General features: G+C 44.1%; 1 protein-coding gene across 2 annotated transcripts in view; it reads right to left on the minus strand.

The window, feature by feature from the left end:
* LOC123992723 (serine/threonine-protein kinase TAO1) overlaps nt 1–21,524 on the minus strand; it is a 34,438-nt gene extending 12,914 nt beyond the window's left edge. The window contains exons 1-13 of one of the 2 annotated variants that reach the window (XM_046294178.1): nt 21,119–21,524; nt 15,733–15,989; nt 15,559–15,630; nt 9,544–9,645; nt 9,384–9,429; nt 9,175–9,271; nt 8,927–9,040; nt 8,682–8,773; nt 8,317–8,410; nt 8,114–8,195; nt 2,090–2,260; nt 1,365–1,565; nt 37–177 (exon numbers count right to left, since the gene is read on the minus strand). In XM_046294178.1, coding sequence (XP_046150134.1) covers nt 37–177; nt 1,365–1,565; nt 2,090–2,260; nt 8,114–8,195; nt 8,317–8,410; nt 8,682–8,773; nt 8,927–9,040; nt 9,175–9,271; nt 9,384–9,429; nt 9,544–9,645; nt 15,559–15,630; nt 15,733–15,864 — 1,344 coding nt within the window. In that variant the 5' untranslated portion in view covers nt 15,865–15,989; nt 21,119–21,524. Of the gene's footprint in view, nt 1–36; nt 178–1,364; nt 1,566–2,089; nt 2,261–8,113; nt 8,196–8,316; nt 8,411–8,681; nt 8,774–8,926; nt 9,041–9,174; nt 9,272–9,383; nt 9,430–9,543; nt 9,646–15,558; nt 15,631–15,732; nt 15,990–21,004 lie in introns of both variants that reach the window. The other variant, XM_046294177.1, reaches the window with a different exon arrangement.
* Nucleotides 21,525–22,273: the final 749 nt, after the last annotated feature.

Here is a 22,273-nt window from a genome sequence, read left to right on the forward strand (position 1 = left end):
TTATCTACAGTATCATTGTATTTCTAGGGCTCTTACCAGGGAGGCTGTGCGTATTGTGGCAAAGTGCTCACGATTGCGGTGGTGTTTTGGCCGTGGAGTGTGTGCAGGGGGAGACTGGGGCTCAGTGGGCGGCCGGCTGTTAGGTTCCGACTCTTCGCGATAAGTCGTCTCCTCCTCCTGAAGAAACAAATACAACATAGCACATTAACAGCATAAACAAATAATCTGTGAAAGGCACCAGGAAACACTATGTCTTGTATATCACTGAATCATCTCACTATTATTAACGCAGTGTCCAGTTATCCTGCGAGCAATGTTCCCTCTAAGATCCCCTGGGACTGCAGCGCAGAAGAAATATCAGCCTGCACCGAGAAGCACAAGAGTGAACTTCACTCAACTTTCTGGTGCTCCCCTTTAGTTAACACTATCAACATTTCTATTGTGCGAAATGTGATCAAATCAACGCAACATTCCCAAAACAAAACGAACTATGCAAGAGATACTCTACACAGACCGGTGCACCATAACCAATCAGAGCTGCAGTATCCCTATTTGCAAATCATTTGTATTTAACCTTTATTTAACTAGGCAAGTCAGTTAAGAACAAATTCTTATTTAAAATGATGGCCTACCCCGGCCAAACCCTCCCCTAACCCGGATGACGCTGGGCCAATTGTGCGCCGCCCTATGGGACTACCGATCACAGCCGGTTGTGATACAGCCCGGGATCGAACCAGGGTCTGTAGTGACGCCTCTAGCACTGAGCCACCCGGGAGTTAAAGGGGCAGTGTTGTATTTTGAGACCGGCTTGAATAAGCTAAGCAGCCAATAGACAGAGGGTAGCATAATTTGTCTGAATCTCTAATAATGGTATGAGAATAATAATGCATTTTATTTTGAAAAGTGGTTTCTTGCATCAAACAACAACATTTTCAGTTACCTCCTTGTGTGAAGGACAAATGGATAAACAGGTTGTCAATCCCTACCCGTTTCATAAATCTCATGGAATGTAGGCCTACATTGAACACCACACATCGGCTGCTACTGTAGGCTGAATGATGGAACAGCTATTTCCATGTTAAAATGTCATAAGATGCATTTTCTCGACTGTTTTTTTTATGGCAGGCCACTCTGATAGGCCTACATTATGATAAACAGCCACAGTAGCCTAATTGGTCACTATCATCACTGTAACTTAATGCGGGTACAGCCTCAGTGTTCACAGTAAACGTGTGCCAGAAGTTGCACAGAATTTTCACAACGTTCAAGTTTGCGCTCAGCAGACCAGAAATGTGTTTATAGTACCCCAGATAAATTGAGGGAACATTGCCTGCGGATCCAGCTCTAAGATCATCTCTACCCACCGGTTTGAGGTGAATGACGGAGCTGTTGGACATGACCGTGTGGTCTCCCTCCATCATGTCCAGTTCACTCTTGTCATCTCCGGCGTCGGTCAAGCTGTTGACAGAGCTGCTCTGGGAGCTGGCGCTGATCGACATACTGGGGATAGACTGGTTACTGCCAACGCTGCTCACTGTGCCTGTCCTGCCACCGTTCTCCGGTTCCTGGGGTCAAAACCATAACAACAGCAAGACACAGGTGAGTGAAATACTTTCTGAATGACAGTGCGTCAACTACAGCAGGTTATGAGCAGAAGATAAAAACAAACAACTGAATATTAAGAAAATCTTTAAGACCCACCAGGCCTACCTTAATATAATAATTAACTGTAATATTATAAGGTTAAGAGTGCATTTAGAGAAACTTATATTTAACAATTTACTTGTTTTAAACACAACTGAAGAGCTAACTATTCAAGCAGGTTTTGAATGTTTGATCGCTTAAAGTGGTTTGATGTATTGTGAATGTTTTTTCCTGTTTTTTCTTCTTTTTGTTGATGAATTTTGTTTGTGTCTTGTTTTCTACCTTATCGAGTGTGGGAAATACACTTTTACAAATGAAATATAATTATTATTAATATTATTATTATCCTACCTAGGCTTTTTTCAAAAGAGTATGATGGTTCTGGTATAAACCATGCTCTCAAACTAAGCTCCACAGGAGAGCAGAGCCAGATTGGGTGACTGACCTCCTCGTCTCCGTCCTGTGCCTCGGCTGCAGGGCCGTTGTGAGCTTCCTGGAAGAGGATCTTCTTCATCTTGCGGTACTGCAGGTTGTCCAATTCCCGCACCGCAACCTTGGTCCTCAGGATCAGGTCCATCAGGACAGAGTCGGGCCGCTCACGCTGCACAAACGCATGCTAAAAAAGAGGGAGGCAGAGGGACAATCATTTTCTTTTGAGTTGAGGGTGGGTATGATTCATGTTAATTTAAGGTAAACTCAAAATCAAGTGAACAGAGCTCTGTATCTGTCTTGGCATTGGTAGATCATGATAATCATAAATAAGATAGACACACTATACAATGAATTCGGGAAGTATTTAGACCGCTTTCCCACATTGTGTTACATTACAGCATTATTCTAAAATTGATTAAATATATTTTTTTTCTCATCAATCTACACACAACGCCCCATAATGACAAAGAAAAAAACAGGGTAAGATATTTTCGCAAATGTATTAAAAAAATAAAACATTTCATTTACATAAGAATTCAGACCGTTTATGCAGAGTGCTTTGGTGAAGCAGCTTTGGAAGCTATTACAGCCTTGAGTCTGCTTGGGTATTACACGACAAGCTTGGCACACCTGTATTTTGAGAGTTTCTCTCATTTCTCTCAGTCTGAGGTCCTGAGCGCTCTGGAGCAGGTTTTCACCAAAAATCTCTGCACTTTGCTCCGTTCATCTTTCCAAACATCCCCGCAGCATGATGCTGCCACCACCATGCTTCACCATAGGGATGGTGCCAGGTTTCCTCTAGAAGTAACTCTTGGAATTCAGGCCAAAGTTCAATTTTGGTTTCATCAGAACAGAGAATCTTGTTTCTCATGGTCAGCGGGCTGTCATGTGCCTGAGGAGTGTCATTTTTATTGAGGAGTGGTTTCCATCTGGGCACTCTAACATAAAGGCCTGATTGGTGGAGTGATGCAGAGATGGTTGTACTTCTGGAATGTTCTCCTATCTCCAAAGAGGAATTCTGGAGCTCTGTCATTGTGACCATTCAGTTCTTGGGGACAAATCAAGTTGTAGTAACATCAAGGATAAATGATTTACATTTTTTTAAACCTATATTTAACTAGGCAGGTCAGTTAAGAACAATTTCTTATTTACAATGACGGCCTAGGAACAGGGGGTTAACTGCCTTGTTCAGGGGCAGAACGACAGATTCTTACCTTGTCAGCTCGGGGATTCAATCTAGCAACCTTTCGTTACTGGTCCGATGCTCTAACCACTAGGCTACCCGCCGCCCCAAATGATCAATGGAAATGCACCAGAGTTCAGTTTCTGGACTCAAAGCAAAGGGTCTAAATATTACAGACTACAAAAGGGAAGCACAGCCACGAGCTGCCCAGTGACACGAGCCTACCAGACGAGCTAAATCACTTCTATGCTCGCTTCGAGGCAAGCAACACTGAGGCATGCATAAGAGCATCAGCTGTTCCAGGCGACTGTGTGATCACGCTCTCCGTAGCTGACGTGAGTAAGACCTTTAATAAACAGGTCAACATACACATGGTTGCGGGGCCAGACGGATTACCAGGACGTGTGCTCCGGACATGTGCTGACCAACTGGCAGGTGTCTTCACTGACATTTTCAACATGTCCCTGATTAAGTCTGTAATATCAACATGTTTCAAGCAGACCTCCATTGTCCCTGTGCCCAAGAACACAAAGGCAACCTGCCTAAATGACTACAGACCCATAGCACTCACGTCTGTAGCCATGAAGTGCTTTGAAAGGTTGGTAATGGCTCACATCAACACCATTATCCCAGAAACCCTAGACCCACTGCAATTTGCATACCGCCCAAACAGATCCACAGATGATGCCATCTCTATTGCACTCCACACTGCCCTTTCCCACCTGGACAAAAGGAACACTTACGTGAGAATGCTATTCATTGACTACAGCTCAGCGTTCAACACCATAGTACCCTCAAAGCTCATCACTAAGCTAAGGATCCTGGGACTAAACGCCTGCCTCTGCAACTGGATCCTGGACTTCCTGACGGGCCGCCCCCAGGTGGTGAGGGTAGGTAGCAACACATCAGCCACGCCGATCCTCAACACTGGAGCTCCCCTGGGGTGCGTGCGCAGTACCCTCAGTCCCCTCCTGTACTACCTGTTTACCCAGGCACGACTCCAACACCATCATTAAGTTTGCATACGACACAACAGTAGTAGGACTGATCACCGACAACGACGAGACAGCCTATAGGGAGGAAGTCAGACCTGGCCAGGTGGTGCCAGAAAAACAACCTCTCCCTCAACGTAACCAAGACTAAGGAGATTATTGTGGACTACAGGAAAAGGAGGACCGAGGACGCCTCCATTCTCATCGATGGGGCTGTAGTAGAGCAGGTTGAGAGCTTCAAGTTCCGTGGTGTCCACATCAACAACAAACTAGAATGGTCCAAACACACCAAGACAGTCGTGAAGAGGGCACAACAAAGCCTATTCCCCCTCAGGAAACTAAAAGATTTGGCATGGTTCCTAAGATCTTCTTCTACAGCTGCAACATCGAGAGCATCCTGACCGGTTGCATCACTGCCTGGTACGGCAACTGCTCGACCTCTGACCGCAAGGCACTACAGAGGGTAATGCGTACGGCCCAGTACATCACTGGGGCTAAGCTGCCTGCCATCCAGGACCTCTACACCAGGCGGTGACAGAGGAAGGCCCTAAAAATTGTCAAAGACCCCAGCCATAGACTGTTCTCTCTACTACCGCATGGCAAGCGGTACCGGAGTGCCAAGTCTAGGACAAAAATGCTTCAACAGTTTTTACCCCCAAGCCATAAGACTCCTGAACAGGTAACCCGGACTATTTGCATTGTGTTCCCCCCCAACCCCTCTTTTTACACTGCTGCTACTCTCTGTTTATCATATATGCATAGTCACTTTAACTATATATTCATGTACATACTACCTCAATTGGGCCGACCAACCAGTGCTCCCCCGCACAGTGGCAAACCGGGCTATCTGCATTGTGTCCCACCCACCAACCCCTCTTTTACGCAACTGCTACTCTCTGTTCATCAAATATGCATAGTCCCTTTAACAATATCTACATGTACATACTACCTCAATCAGCCTGACTAACCGGTGTCTGTATGTAGCCTCACTACTTTTATAGCCTCACTACTGTATAGAGCCTGTCTTTTTACTGTTGTTTTATTTCTTTACCTACCTATTGTTCACCGAATACCTTTTTTGAACGAATGGTTAAAGCCTGTAAGCATTTCCCTGTAAGGTCTATTCAGCGCACGTGACAAATAAACTTTGATTTGATATGATAAACTTTGATTTGATTTCTGTTTTTAATTTTGTATGTTAGTAAAAATGGCGTGAAAAAAACAGTTTTCACTTCGTCATTATGGGGTATTGTATATAGACTGATGAGGGGAAAAAAAACAATTGAATCTATTTCAGAATAAGGCTGTAACGTAACACGTCATGGGGTCTGAATAGTTTCCGAATGCACTGTATAAACAAAAGTATGCGGACACCCCTTCAAATTAGTGGATTTTGCCATTTCAGACACTCGTTGCTGACAGGTGTATAAAAAATCGAGCACACAGCCATGCAATATTCATAGACAAACATTGGCAATAGAATGGCCTCACTGAAGAGCTCAGTGACTTTCAACATGGCACCAACTGTTGCTACCTTTCCAACAAGTCAGTTCGTAAAATGTCTGCCCTGCTAGAGCAGCTCCGGTCAACTATAAGTGCAGGTATTGTGAAGTGGAAACATCTAGAAGCAACAACACCTCAACCGCGAAGTGGTAAGCCACACAAGCTCACATAACGGGACTGCCAGGACTAGCGAGTAAAAATGGTCTGTCATCGGTTGCAACACTTAATATCAGGTTCTAAACTGCCTCTGGCAGCAACGTCAGCACGATAACTGTTCATTGGTAGCTTCATGAAATGTGTTTCCATGGCCAAACAGCTGCACACAAGCCCAACATCCCCCATATGCAATGCCAAGCGTCGGCTGAAGTGGCGTAAAGCTCACTGCCATTGGACTCTGGAGCAGTGGAAACGCTTTCTTTGTCAGTCCGACTGACAAATCTGGGTTTGGCAGATGCCAGGAGAACGCTACCAGCCCCAATGCATAGTGCCAACTGTAAAGTCTGGTGGAGGAGGAATAATTGTTTGGGCTAGGTTCCTTAGTTCCAACGAAGGGAAATCTTAACGCTACAGCATACAATGACATTCTAGACCCTTCTGTGCTTCCAACTTTGTGGAAACAGTTTGGGTAAGGCCGTTACCTGTTTCAGCATGACAATGCCCCTGTGCACAATGCGAGGTCCATGCAGAAATGGTTTGTCGAGATCGGTGTGGAAGTACTTGGCTGGCCTACACAGAGCCCTAACTTCAACCCCATCAAACACCTTTGGAATGAATTGGAATACCGACTGCAAGCCAGGCCTAATCGCCCAACATCAGTGGCCAACCTCACTAATGCTCTTGTGGCTGAATAGAAGCAAGTCCCTGCAGCAATGTTCCAACATCTAGTTGAAAGCCTTCTCAGAAGAGTGCAGGCTGTTAAAGCAGCAAAGGGGGGACCAACTCCATAGTAATGCCCATGATATTTAATGCCCCCAGGTGGTGAGGGTAGGCAACAACATCTCCACCCCGCTGATCCTCAACACTGGGGCCCCACAAGGGTGCGTTCTGAGCCCTCTCCTGTACTCCCTGTTCACCCACGACTGCGTAGCCACGCACGCCTCCAACTCAATCATCAAGTTTGCGGAAGACACAACAGTGGTAGGCTTGATTACCAACAACGACGAGACTGCCTACAGGGAGGAGGTGAGGGCCCTCGGAGTGTGGTGTCAGGAAAATAACCTCACACTCATCGTCAACAAAACTAAGGAGATGATTGTAGACTTCAGGAAACAGCAGAAGGAACACCCTCCTATCCACATCGATGGAACAGTAGTGGAGAGGGTAGCAAGTTTTAAGTTCCTCGGCATACACATCACAGACAAACTGAATTGGTCCACTCACACAGACAGCATCGTGAAGAAGGCGCCTCTTCAACCTCAAGAGGCTGAAGAAATTTGTCTTGTCACCAAAAGCACTCACAAACTTCTACAGATCACAATCGAGAGCATCCTGGCGGGCTGTATCACCGCCTGGTACGGCAACTGCTCCGCCCACAACCGTAAGGCTCTCCAGAGGGTAGTGAGGTCTGCACAACGCATCACCGGGGGCAAACTACCTGCCCTCCAGGACACCTACACCACCCGATGTTACAGGAAGGCCATAAAGATCATCAAGGACATCAACCACCCGAGCCACTGTCTGTTCACCCCGCTATCATCCAGAAGGCGAGGTCAGTACAGGTGCATCAAAGCTGGGACAGAGAGACTGAAAAACAGCTTCTATCTCAAGGCCATCAGACTGTTAAACAGCCACCACTAACATTGAGTGGATGCTGCCAACACACTGACACAACTCCAGCCACTTTAATAATGGGAATTGATGGGAAATTATGTAAAATATATCACTAGCCACTTTAAACAATGCTACCTTATATAATGTTACTTACCCTACCTTATTCATCTCATATGCATACGTATATACTGTACTCTATATCATCGACTGCATCCTTATGTAATACATGTATCACTAGCCATTTTAACTATGCCACTTTGTTTACATACTCATCTCATATGTATATACTGTACTCGATACCATCTACTGTATCTTGCCTATGCTGCTCTGTACCATCACTCATTCATATATCCTTATGTACATATTCTTTATCCCCTTACACTGTGTATAAGACAGTAGTTTTGGAATTGTTAGTTAGATTACTTGTTGGTTATTACTAAACTGTCGGAACTAGAAGCACAAGCATTTCGCTACAATCGCATTAACATCTGCTAACCATGTGTATGTGACAAATAAAATTTGATTTGATTTGAATGACGAGCAGGTGTCCAGATACTTTTGTTCATGTAGTGTATATCGGAGGTCTTACATTTAAAAGTTCCTCAGAGTTGGGCCTGTCTTGGGGGAATTTCTGAAGGCAAGAATCTACAAAGTTTCGGAAGTAATCCGTCCTGAAGTGAGAGATGGGGGAAAAGATTGAAGAGTTAGTTTCGTTCTCACCATGACACACTTTAAAAGCGGACAAATTCCTTCTCCTAAAAGAATCAACTCTGATGAAGCTACATGACGTACCATTCACTTGACTGCAGTGTGGGGCTTTCATTCTGCGCTATGTGATACAAGGCACTCATCGCATTCATATTGAACAGTGGAGGTTTTCTCTCAGCTAGAAAAAAAGATCAGAGAAAACAATAGGTTACCAGGATCCACTAACAGCCAAACATAACAAGGAGGACAGTGGGGAGGAGAAGAACTAGGAAGACAGACAAAACCTTGCACATGTATTATTTCAACCAGTATGAAAAAAATGAAAAATAGGTATACTTTCTTTACCGGCCAGAAATTGGTTTGAGATATGGAATGAACAAAGGAGAACATTAAAACAACAGGAGAGCTAGAGTTGAACCAGAGCAGAGTACATGGACTAAAGAGTTTACCTAATTCAATGCAAGTTATCCCCAAAGACCAGATGTCAATCTTCCCATCATATTGACCCTCATCCATAGCCAGGATTACCTCTGGGGCCATCCTGAGGAAACATACTCATTTTAATGACCGTTACACCGCTTTTGATTTGATGGAAAATATTGAATGAGACTATAGAGGGTGCCCCATTTCAGAATTCTTCCCCATGTTTCAAACACCATCCATTTTTCTTGTACATTGGAATTCTGCCACTCACCAATATGGCGTCCCCACAAAAGAGTTGGCTGGAGAGACAATGGAGGCAGAACCAAAATCTGCAAGTTTCACCTGGCCAGGCTCTGTCAGCAAGACGTTCCCTGCCTTAATATCTCTGTCAGACAGACAAACAGAGGAGAGCGATTATGGCATTAGAGCTTTGTTCCACTGGCACAGGCACACTCCCCCCTAAGGGCACAAAGAAGTCAGTCTAGCACATCCACATATACAGCTACTAGCACTACTCACCGGTGAATCATGTTGTGGGAATGAAGGTAAGCCAACCCCTGTAGAGCACCGTGGGTAATCGCTGCTATTTCCATTTCTTGTAGAGGTTTCTTGTGAACTACAGAATATGTAGAGATAGAGGTGATGAGAGTGCTGCAAATCATGGTGAAAACCACAAAGAAGAACTCATCTTATAAATCATCACTGTGTCATAAAAACTCCCATCTTACCTTCCAGGACATCAGAGGCAGAGCCTAGACAGTATTCCATCACCAGCTACAGAGACAGAAAGAGAGTGTTATACAGGGTTACCTAATGTACCTGTTTCCGAGTATTCACAATAGCATTTTGACCTATTGTTTATATTTTCCATTCAGATAACACTCTTACCCAGGCAGTGTGCTCTCGCAGATAGCATCCCTTATACTCTATGCTGTTTGGGTGCTGTATTCTCTGCAGAAACTTCACCTCCTTGATTATGTCTTGCCATTTCTGTAAGGTAAAACAGTGGAACGATTACATCATGCTTGCGTAACAAGCTCTAAAAGGGCCAATCTGCAGTTGAAGCAATTAGCATTCACCCATCCTCTTGTTTTGGTAAAAAGCTGAGGGATGCGCCTGGAGAAATGTACTGACCATCCAAGATATCACATTTATAGTTTTAAGAATGTTTTGACGCTATACAGTTTGTTTACAATTACGATGCTTACAAATACTGGAGTAAAACAAGGTTATATTTGGGGTTCTGATGGGGTACGACAGTTAAACTAAGCTCATTAAGTATTTATAAAAGTTATATTCTTCAAGAATCAATAGGTATATCATTCATTTAGAAGTCCAAAAATGGATCTAGCAACTGCAGATTGCCCCTTTAAACAATAAGGACAGAGATGCAGGCTGGAACTATGTGTTCTACATGGAACTTTAGTTACTTCCCTTTGAGTTCCACTCTACTTCTTTGGGTTAATGAATTACCCAATCCAGTCATTTTGTCAGATTCAAATCTGATTATCAACTGTTTTTAGACTGCACTTCAGGGAACAGGCCACTGATTTGCAATTCCACTACTTTAAGCAAATAAGCTAGATGTTTTAACTGCTGAGAAACACAAAAAATCCCCTTGAAGACCAAAATGTAGAGAATCTATAGGCCTAAAGCTCCAAACTCAATGAGGAAAGGATCATGAAGGAATAGGCCTTGTTAGATTAGATGCTATTGAGCCTTTTCACTGTAAACCAATATTGAGACAACAAACAAAACATCTATAACAGCCCTGCACTGTCTCAACTCATTGAAGTTGGGTAACCTTTAAAACGAGGCACAGAACAGGGCTCCGGGCAGCCGAGCGGAAATGGAGGAAAACTCGCCTCCCTGCGGACCTGGCATCCTTTCACTCCCTCCTCTCTACATTTTCCTCCTCTGTCTCTGCTGCTAAAGCCACTTTCTACCACTCTAAATTCCAAGCATCTGCCTCTAACCCTAGGAAGCTCTTTGCCACCTTCTCCTCCCTCCTGAATCCCCCCCCCCCCTCCTCCCTCTCTGCAGATGACTTCGTCAACCATTTTGAAAAGAAGGTCGACGACATCCAATCCTCGTTTGCTAAGTCAAACGACACCGCTGGTTCTGCTCACACTGCCCTACCCTGTGCTCTGACCTCTTTCTCCCCTCTCTCTCCAGATGAAATCTCGCGTCTTGTGACGGCCGGCCGCCCAACAACCTGCCCGCTCGACCCTATCCCCTCCTCTCTTCTCCAGACCATTTCCGGAGACCTTCTCCCTTACCTCACCTCGCTCATCAACTTATCCCTGACCGCTGGCTACGTCCCTTCCGTCTTCAAGAGAGCGAGAGTTGCACCCCTTCTGAAAAAACCTACACTCAATCCCTCCGATGTCAACAACTACAGACCAGTATCCCTTCTTTCTTTTCTCTCCAAAACTCTTGAACGTGCCGTCCTTGGTCAGCTCTCCCGCTATCTCTCTCAGAATGACCTTCTTGATCCAAATCAGTCAGGTTTCAAGACTAGTCATTCAACTGAGACTGCTCTTCTCTGTATCACGGAGGCGCTCCGCACCGCTAAAGCTAACTCTCTCTCCTCTGCTCTCATCCTTCTAGACCTATCGGCTGCCTTCGATACTGTGAACCATCAGATCCTCCTCTCCACCCTCTCCGAGTTGGGCATCTCCGGCGCGGCCCACGCTTGGATTGCGTCCTACCTGACAGGTCGTTCCTACCAGGTGGCGTGGCGAGAATCTGTCTCCTCACCACGCCCTCTCACCACTGGTGTCCCCCAGGGCTCTGTTCTAGGCACTCTCCTATTCTCGCTATACACCAAGTCACTTGGCTCTGTCATAACCTCACATGGTCTCTCCTATCATTGCTATGCAGACGACACACAATTAATCTTCTCCTTTCCCCCTTCTGATGACCAGGTGGCGAATCGCATCTCTGCATGTCTGGCAGACATATCAGTGTGGATGACGGATCACCACCTCAAGCTGAACTTCGGCAAGACGGAGCTGCTCTTCCTCCCGGGGAAGGACTGCCCGTTCCATGATCTCGCCATCACGGTTGACAACTCCATTGTGTCCTCCTCCCAGAGCGCTAAGAACCTTGGCGTGATCCTGGACAACACCCTGTCGTTCTCAACTAACATCAAGGCGGTGGCCCGTTCCTGTAGGTTCATGCTCTACAACATCCGCAGAGTACGACCCTGCCTCACACAGGAAGCGGCGCAGGTCCTAATCCAGGCACTTGTCATCTCCCGTCTGGATTACTGCAACTCGCTGTTGGCTGGGCTCCCTGCCTGTGCCATCCTGTGCCATTAAACCCCTACAACTCATCCAGAACGCCGCAGCCCGTCTAGTGTTCAACCTTCCCAAGTTCTCTCACGTCACCCCGCTCCTCCGCTCTCTCCACTGGCTTCCAGTTGAAGCTCGCATCCGCTACAAGACCATGGTGCTTGCCTACGGAGCTGTGAGGGGAACGGCACCTCAGTACCTCCAGGCTCTGATCAGGCCCTACACCCAAATAAGGGCACTGCGTTCATCCACCTCTGGCCTGCTCGCCTCCCTACCACTGAGGAAGTACAGTTCCCGCTCAGCCCAGTCAAAACTGTTCGCTGCTCTGGCTCCCCAATGGTGGAACAAACTCCCTCACGACGCCAGGACAGCGGAGTCAATCTCCACCTTCCGGAGACACCTGAAACCCCACCTCTTTAAGGAATACCTAGGATAGGATAAAGTAATCCTTCTCACCCCCCCCCCCTTAAAATATTTAGATGCACTATTGTAAAGTGGCTGTTCCACTGGATGTCATAAGGTGAATGCACCAATTTGTAAGTCGCTCTGGATAAGAGCGTCTGCTAAATGACTTAAATGTATGTAAATGAGGCAACCGTTTCCTGGAGAACACGTTGTGTCATCACACCACTGATCAAATCAAATGTCATGGGATTAATAGATCATATTGTTTGTACTCCATGCCTACATTGTCACACAATTATCTGATTTACATATTTTTGAGCCAACTGTGCATTTTTTAGAAAAAATAATGCTATTTGCAAGTAAGTGAGAAATGCTAACTAACAAAACTAGAATTATGAAAGGTGCTGTAACAAAGTAAGCTTAACCTGGTAACTGATAACAAGTGTGACATTTTTGGCTGAATCTGTTGTGTTATAACTAGTGTTGTGACGATACCATGTGGAGAAAACAATCTGTGGCCTAGCATCCCGTTTCCCCCTGTACCCCAGCCCCTTGTTCACGTTTTCACTGAAATGCACACTTCTACTGATTACAACACATATTGAATTTAATGTCACACATTCAGTGTATAATATAATACTGCATAGACTGGCTGATTTGCTCCTATTTGCAAAGGCCTACCTGTGATTTGTCTGGAGGAAGGAATACAAATGCATAATGATCTGCATGTAACTATGTCAGTAAGGGGAAAACACTGCATAATGATCTGCATGTCACTGTGTCAGTAATGGGAAAACACTGCATAATGATCTGCATGTCACTGTGTCAGTAAGGGGAAAACACTGCATAATGATCTGCATGTCACTGTGTCAGTAAGGGGAAAACACTGCATAATTATCTGCATGTCACTGTGTCAGTAAGGGGGAAACACTGCATAATGATCTGCATGTCACTGTGTCAGTAAGGGGAAAACACTGCATAATGATCTGCATGTCACTGTGTCAGTAAGGGGAAAACACTGCATAATTATCTGCATGTCACTGTGTCAGTAAGGGGAAAACACTACATAATGATCTGCATGTCACTGTGTCAGTAAGGGGGAAACACTGCATTATTATCTGTTTGTTATTGTATCAGTAAGGGGAAAACACTGCATCATGATCTGCATGTAACTGTGTCAGTAAGGGGAAAACACTGCATAATGATCTGCATGTCACTGTGTCAGTAAGGGGAAAACACTGCAAAATGATCTGCATGTTATGGTGTCAGTAAGGGGAAAACACTGCATAATGATCTGCATGTCACTGTGTCAGTAAGGTGAAAACACTGCATAATTATCTGCATGTCACTCTCAGTAAGGGGAAAACACTGCATAATGATCTGCTTGTTATTGTGTCAGTAAGGGGAAAACACTACATAATGATCTGCATGTCACTGTGTCAGTAAGGGGAAAACACTGCATAATGATCTGCATGTCACTCTCAGTAAGGGGAAAACACTGCATAATGATCTGCTTGTTATTGTGTCAGTAAGGGGAAAACACTGCATAATGATCTGCTTATTATTGTGTCAGTAAGGGGAATACACTGCATAATGATCTGCATGTCACTGTGTCAGTAAGGGGAAAACACTGCATAATTATCTGCATGTCACTCTCAGTAAGGGGAAAACACTGCATAATGATCTGCAAGTCACTGTGTCAGTAAGGGGAAAACACTGCATAATGATCTGCTTGTTATTGTGTCAGTAAGGGGAAAACACTGCATAATGATCTGCTTGTTATTGTGTCAGTAAGGGGAAAACACTACATAATGATCTGCATGTCACTGTGTCAGTAAGGGGAAAACACTGCATAATGATCTGCTTTTCACTGTGTCAGTAAGGGGAAAACACTGCATAATGATCTGCATGTCACTGTGTCAGTAAGGGGAAAACACTCAATCGGTTAACACAGACACACACTCTCTCTCCCTTCCTCACAGTCTCCCTCGCTCTCATAAACACACACACACTCTCTCTCTCCCTTACTCTTGTAATTGTTTTATTTAACCTTTATTTTAACGAGGCAAGTCAGTTAAGAACAAATTCTTATTTACAATGACGGCCTACACGGCCAAACCCGAACGACGCTGGGCCAATTGTGCGGGACTCCAAATCACGTCCGGTTGTGATACAGCCTGGATTCGAAACAGGGTGTCTGTAGTGATGCCTCTAGCACTGAGATACAGTGCCATAGACCACTGCGCCACTTGGAGCCCAAACAAAACACACACCACTCTCTCCCTCTCCCAAACACACTGCTCCCAACTTTTAAAGCATTAGGCACCAAACAGAATTTAAGGAGCACCAGAAAGAAATAGATTGTTGATATAGTTTATTCTTACTAGGCCTATATGAATCCTACCTTTGAAGCACACCTCATGAGTAGCAGACCCTTTCCCTTTCTTCCTGTGCCAATCAAATTTGCTTAAACCTAGTCAAGTTACCAGGTTGTTAGCTAGCTAGGTAACATTACTGAACAACGTTGTTCGTTATCAAACCAATAATTAGAAACCCAGGATTAGTTAACAACAGCCCGCGACATGGTTTATTTAATAATTTAAAATGCGCGTGAATCCTGAAAGAAAGAAAAACTGGAAATATGGGTGATATTTTGTAACTGTTTAGGCTAGAAACAAGCCGTATTCGTTGCTGTAAAGCTGCAACCATGCCTGGGGCAAAGCGCTGCTCCATTCCCCTCTCTGACACTCAGAGGCTGCATGACAGTGAACTTGCAAAGACTACTCAGACTGGTCTGTGTGCTCTTGGTTAAAACATGCGATGAAATTATATAATGTGCCAAAATTTCTCGCTTAGCACACTGCTAACAACAGGAGACTCATCAGGGTCTGGGTCTGCATCCCCGCTCGCCATCACGGCGAGGAATAGATGTACATGGAGGGCGGACGGAGAGAAGCAGGTGACAGGGCTGGTAGGGGATGTGGATGGCTGATTACAGCTGCAACATGTGATATGTGCTTGAAAGTGAAGTGGATATCATTGGACTAGTAGTATCACATGAAACAGCACTACGGTATTCTAAATTTAGGTACCATAACGTTTTGGTGCAGTGATATTACCAAAGTACCGGTATACCGTACAACACTGGTTATAACTGTTTGATGTAACACCAACGGCATTTGGTGCACAGTCAGTCTCTTACCTCGTTGGATTGTTTTCCACTGTACGACATCTTCTTGATGGCCACCACCTCAGTGGTCCGCACATCTCGTGCCTGAAGAAAAATACAGTCAACATCCTGCCCTATATCTTAAACAGTTCTGAATGTAAGTCCAGCTCTGTTACTAAGCACAGAGTGGCGGGTCCGAGTACTCACAAAGTAGACTGCACCGAAGCTGCCATGTCCGATCTCTCGCAGGTCTGAGAACAGTTTCTCAGGGTCCTCCTTGAAGAAGAGCTCAGCAACATCGGGGTCTTTCAGGCTCCCCGCCCGACTAGTGTTGGGCATGCTGAGGGGGGGACGTGCCAGTGCCGCCACCGCCGCGGCCAGGGATTATCTGGATATGCGACAGCGACGTGACAGCCCCCACCGACGGTTCATCTGCAGGACAGTGGCCTCATACGTGTACACACCTGGGGGGATGGAGAGGACAGAGAGCGAGAATAGGACTTTTAATACTGATTAACTAATGCTGAAAAGCCTACATGGGGGACGGGGCAGCCCTAAACTCAGAATAAGCCTCCTTTCAAACCTTTTCCTGCACAGTCAGTATCGGGCCATGTAACCATGATAACTAAAGAGGCACTATTCTGAAAAAACAAAAAAACAAACACTGTCTCTAGCTAGGCTTCCATCCAATTGGCGACAGATTTTCATGTGAATATTCTAAAATCTGCATAAAGAAAATATATGCATTTTCCCAACAGTGATATCTCCATCAAACTGACTTATTGAGGATAAAAATCAGTGCGTGATGACATAGTGCACACAAAATGTACTTTTTTTGCTTATGTTTTCATCAACCCGAATAAAAATCTAATGTTGAATGTGTTTCCATCGCATTTTCAACTCTATCAATAGTTTTGTTACTCTGGTCTTGTCACTTGTGTTTAAACCAACAGCTCGCAGATACAGCGTGGTAGGCTAGTCTACATGAGATTATTGGGGATACAAGCAAGAATATTTATTAGTCAAACTGCAATCATGCATCGGTCCTCATGTCACCAGAATCAGACCCTCTATACTTATTGGAAAGGAGCATCAATATCATTGTGCACTTTCACGACCCTGTGAAGTTAATACAATTTTTCATCTGTAGCCTAATAAAAACTACGACTCGACACCATATCATCGCTCAACTCCAAGATTACTTTGATATGATGGTTAATATTGCCCTTAAAAAGGTGTTTCTGTAACAGCTCTCTTCTATCTCCTCCTCTGACGAAGAGATAGAACAAGGATCGGACCAAAATGCAGCGTGATGATGATTCATGATATTTTAATGAAGGAAAAACTATACAAACAGAAACTACAAAAATAACGAAATGAAATAACGAAAACCGAAACAGCCCTATCTGGTGCAAACACAAAGACAGGAACAATCACCCACCAAACTCTCACAGAATATGGCTGCCTAAATATGGTTCCCAATCAGAGACAACGATAATCACCTGACTGATTGAGAACCGCCTCAGGCAGCCATAGACTACGTAGACACCCCACAAAACCCCAAGACAAAAACACACCACAATAACCCATGTCACACCCTGGCCTGACCAAATAAATAAAGAAAACACAAAATACTAAGACCAAGGCGTGACAGTTTCCACCATCATCTCTCACATAATATATTTTACAGACACAAAAAGATTCCATCATGTCAAACAAACAAATTGTCTACATTTAAAAAATTGTACCGAAACCTCCTGTTCCCATCACAGCTGTCATAAAAATTATATGTATGTATGTATATATATATATATATATATGGTATGACTTTACTCGCATAAAAACTGTATATGGAAACACGGTTCATGTCATTATTATTTTTGCATGAGGGAGAGGAAGTGCAAAGGAGACTAGAGGTCGACCGATTAATCGGAATGACCGATTAATTGGGGCCGATTTCAAGTTTTCATAACAATTGGAAATCTGTATTTTTGGACACCAATTTGGCCTATTTTTTAATATATTTTTTTTACACCGTATTTAATCTTTATTTAACTAGGCAAGTCAGTTAAGAACACATTCTTATTTTCAATGGTGGCCTAGGAACAGTGGGTTAACTGCCTGTTCAGGGGCAGAACGACAGATTTTTGTCAGCTCAGGGGATTCAATCTTGCAACCTTCCGGTCAGTCCAACGCTCTAACCACTAGGCTACCCTGCCGCCCCTGTATTATATTAAGTTAAAATAAGTGTTCATTCAGTAGTTGTAATTGTCATTATTACAAATAAAAAAAAATGTTTTAAATTGGCCAATTAATCAGCATCGGCTTTTTTTGGTCCTCCAATAATCGGTATCGGCATTGAAAAATCATAATAGGTCGACCTCTAAAGGAGACACCCTCGAGTGGCAGAGTTGTGTGCAGTCTTCGGTCTCAAAGGTTTCCTCAGGTGTAAAAATTCAGTTGTGTCATCATCGGTTTGAGAGAGAAATAACACCAGTGCTGTGCCTTCAACTTTTTTGGCTCAGTCCAGTGTTCTCTCCCTCGGATATGACGCACGCCATGGGATGCTTTAGGCAGACGATGAGAAAGAAACTAGTGTGCCTGCCATGTCCAGCCCATTACTGTAGGATCATGGCCCTCTGAGCATCCCTGGCTGCCACAGGAGAGCCTAATAATAGGAGCGAGGGATGGGCACACTGGCCAGTGACGTCAGGCTGAGCTCTGGAGAGTGGCCAGTTATAGCTCTCGGTCCATTCCGGCAAACGAAGTAGGAAGAGACCACAGTCTCCTGTTTCCATAGAAACAGCAACTACTGTAAGAAAGCCAGTGGGCTGTGTCCTGGCTGATAGACAGAGGTATGCAGACAGACAGATGTAAGGGGGAAACAAAGAAAATAGTCCTGCAGCTGATAACCTCACACAAAGAAAACCCAACATTACAACACAGTAGGTGACTAAGGAATGGATGATATGAGCTATGCACCATACCATCCATAACATAAAACTGGCTAGTTGATAGACCTGTATGGTCAAGACAGACATTTCCTCAGTCAATTGATTCAAATATATATTTAGGGGGTATTTTCCATCCTCAAAAAAAAAACTGTTTTTACTAGGCCTATTCCAACATTGCCAGAGGAAGACCAACAAGTGTGGTAGTAACATGTTGCTCCTATGGTTCATAGCTGCCTGTGTAACATAGCCACTCCTCGACAATACCAGAAAATTGACTAGGCTACAGTGCCAATTTGTTTTTGTAATTCAAAAACATTTCTGGCAGTAACACAATATGTCACTGTCTGTATGCCTCAATAAACATGTAACTTATCTCTGGCTCTTAAACATGATGTAATTGTTGATAGCTAACTAGTTATCTGAGGAAGGTTGACTGTGCCCAGCCAGCTCAGATGATCAGCTGCACACAGACGACATACTGAGCAACACTCTCCCTCTGACGCCAGAGTCACAAGACTGTTCCTTTCCTTCTCGGCCTGGGAGGAACAGCACAGCCGGACTCTCAGTCCCTCAGGCACAGCAGGCAGACATCCTTTGTCCCACTGGACGACTCACTCACTACCCTGTTGTACAGATACAGCCACAGCCCTGAAATAAAGTCTCATTAACAGCATGGGACTGTGGCTTTATTGCCATTGTTGTTTACTACATTGTTGTTCATGAATGAGCCTTGTTGTTGTAGCCTATCTCTCATGATGATGACGTTTTGAACAGCAGGGTGCATGTGAGAGCAGTGACAGCGATGGTAACTGATACATTTAATGAAACACTTTGACATGCCACACAGACAGACAGACAGACAGACACAGAGAGAGACAGAGACAGAGGGAGAAAGAGAGAGACTGCAAGAATACAATCGGAGGGGACAACAAAGCTGGAGGGATGGAATTCCCTCTGCATGCTGTCACTGCACTGCATTTCTCAGCATTTCCTGTTCGCTCAGCTATAGGCCCTGCTGGGAATTGTTTCAGGCAGTAAGACTATTCTATCGTAGCTTATACAGCCCTAGCAATGGTGTTGCTTTGGAGCTCTTAGAGGGGAAAACTATTGTATTATATGTGTAAGTGTAATGTGGTCTGTGATGGGCTAATCAATCATCTCATGTATTCACAATGCAAGGCTGTAGATACAAACATGGCCATCCTTATTGCCTATCCCTGGGACCTATTTGTGTCTCTCTCTGGAGTATCCAGGACACTGTTTTTGAAGTGAATTGAAATGCAATTCATGAATTGATAAATCCTCAGTAGAAAACAATTAGCAATATTCAATTAACTTCCTGATTTGAAAACTGAATTGATCCAACCCCTTTGTTTTCATGATTATATAAGAGCCCCATAAACAAATGAAATGAGTATGAACACATAGCAAACTCATTTCAGTTCACACGGTGAAGTGGCACCCACTTAATTGACCAAACCCCCCCCCCCAACACACACACAAACTGAACCAGGGAAATAACTATTATTAATCAATATGCAAGGAGGACATCATATTTAATGTGCCTTCCAGCATTCATGGAGCCTTTAGGCCAACGTTAACGGATTGGGGCATATTAATGTCACAGCTAACAAATCCAATCAGAGGGGTCCAAACTAGGGTAATAGCAGCTAGATGGCAATGCAAACTGTTGCCAAGTGCTGTCTCATTATTTAAAATAATAATAGCCAGGCTTGTGCACTTGTAGGTTTATTAAAATGCATTTAGTAGTGTTCTGTTCTTATTAATGATGTGTACCTATTGCACAAGGACTGGAACACCCAGCATTTGTAAACCAATTTTATGTGGATCAAAGAAACAGATGACATAAAACACACTATTGTTTACCTTCTGATCTTTGCAATAGATGCAACATATACCTAATATGTACCCTAGTTAATGTGACAGTATAGTAGCAAGATTGTAAATGGACGAATGGCGTTCAAGGCAAACTCATCATTGAGAAACGTCCCTAGACTCCCATTTGCTTGCTCACTGGCAAGCTGCCCAGCAAATGCTAGTAGTGGCATAGCTAACACATACCTAGCTAGCTATAGCCAGGACATTGCTCGAAGTTCTGTCAGAACTCTCCAAAACATTTAACATTACTACGAGACAATGCTGCCAACTTTAGTAGCAAGCTATGTAATTGCTTTACTAATGTCAACAAACTGGAAAGTTACCCGTAGCTAGTTACCTACACCCCATTCGAGTAGTTCGGTCGATGCAGCAAAGAAAACGTGAAGCAGCTAACTAGTACTACTGTTAGCTAACGATGTTACTAGTAACGTTAGCTAGCCATAGAAGCCAACTTAGTTTCTTACGTGGTGTGCAAGCAATACATGGTGATATGACAAGTGTTGTAGGTATACGTGTATTTTAGGGCTACGTTGCAAGTACTGTTTACCACCGTATCATTCACATTTTAACCCGTTAAAAATGTGAGGCTAGCTATCATTAGCTGCTGCTAGCCAGTTTAAACTCACCCTTCCGACGGGCCTGGCTGGTTTGAGCCGAGCAGAGAATGTCGTGTGGTTGAACCAATTGTGGACAGGAAGAGTACTGGACGTGTGTTTTTTACTCTATTATATTTTCCTTACACTGATTTCTGATGTTTTTCAAAGTTGTCAACCGATTTGTTGATTTAGATTGGCTGTGTAGAGTTGGCAAAAAATCTCCACCCTTGCCTTGGACTAACGGGGGCCCAGATTGTCGAATCCCGTACTACAGGCAGATCCCAAAGATGGCGGCCGTGCTTTCCACCGCCTCCCTCCGTGACAAATACGGTGGGGAAAAATGTGAGGGAAGCTCAAGGAGCACCACGAAAACAACTACACTGAAAGCGACCGCACCCTTGATATCGTCGGAAAATTGGAGAGGCCTTTTCTTTGAATGAGAGTAGGAATATGTTCAATATTTCACAGTGTTTATGCTGGGATTCTCTCCCGTCCTCCTTCAATTCAATCTGTTTCTGGAACGCCAGTTCCGCCCTATCGCTGTAAACTCCCTCTGACCCATTCATAATTATACCGTCATTGCTCTGACCCAATACTCTGACCTAAACGCATGGAACAGCTACCAAAACCCCTATGAGAGGTGACAATGCAGTTACTGGTCTGCAGACTAAATAGTTTCTCTAATTACTATGGACAAAATAAAATGGCATGCCCATATAGCATAACAAGTTCTTGAAGCTATGGACATTGTTTTTACAACTTTTCCCCAGCATTACTTAGCATGATGTAGCTCTTTTACATTTTTATTTAACAATATTATTTCATCTTTATTTAACAAATTCTTATTTACAATGACGGCCTACCAAAAGGCAAAAGACTTCATGCAGGGACGGGGGCTGGGATTAAAAATAAAAATGACAAGAGAGACTGCCTTTTGGTAGGCCGTCATTGTAAATAAGAATGTGTTCTTAAATGACTTGCCTAGAGAAACCACAACACAACATAAAGAGACCTAAGACAACAACATATTATAGCTCTTGAGAACCCAAGCAGACCAAAGGTGGTTTACAGCCGGTCCCAAATGTGATGCAGTTGGAGTCATGTTAAGGGAAAGGCATTTCCATGAACATCACTGAAGTTGGGTTCAATTAGTGCAATTTAGTTTCAGACAGATACATTATTGGAATATCTAACAAATTATGCCGATGGTCATAACTAGGCTATTACAGATTGACCAATTGTGAGTCCTACTATTCTATTTCGACAGCCCAAAGAAAAGGAAAACAGACAATGTATTGT

This window comes from Oncorhynchus gorbuscha, linkage group LG13 (genome assembly GCF_021184085.1).
Source record: "Oncorhynchus gorbuscha isolate QuinsamMale2020 ecotype Even-year linkage group LG13, OgorEven_v1.0, whole genome shotgun sequence".
NCBI lineage: Eukaryota > Metazoa > Chordata > Actinopteri > Salmoniformes > Salmonidae > Oncorhynchus > Oncorhynchus gorbuscha.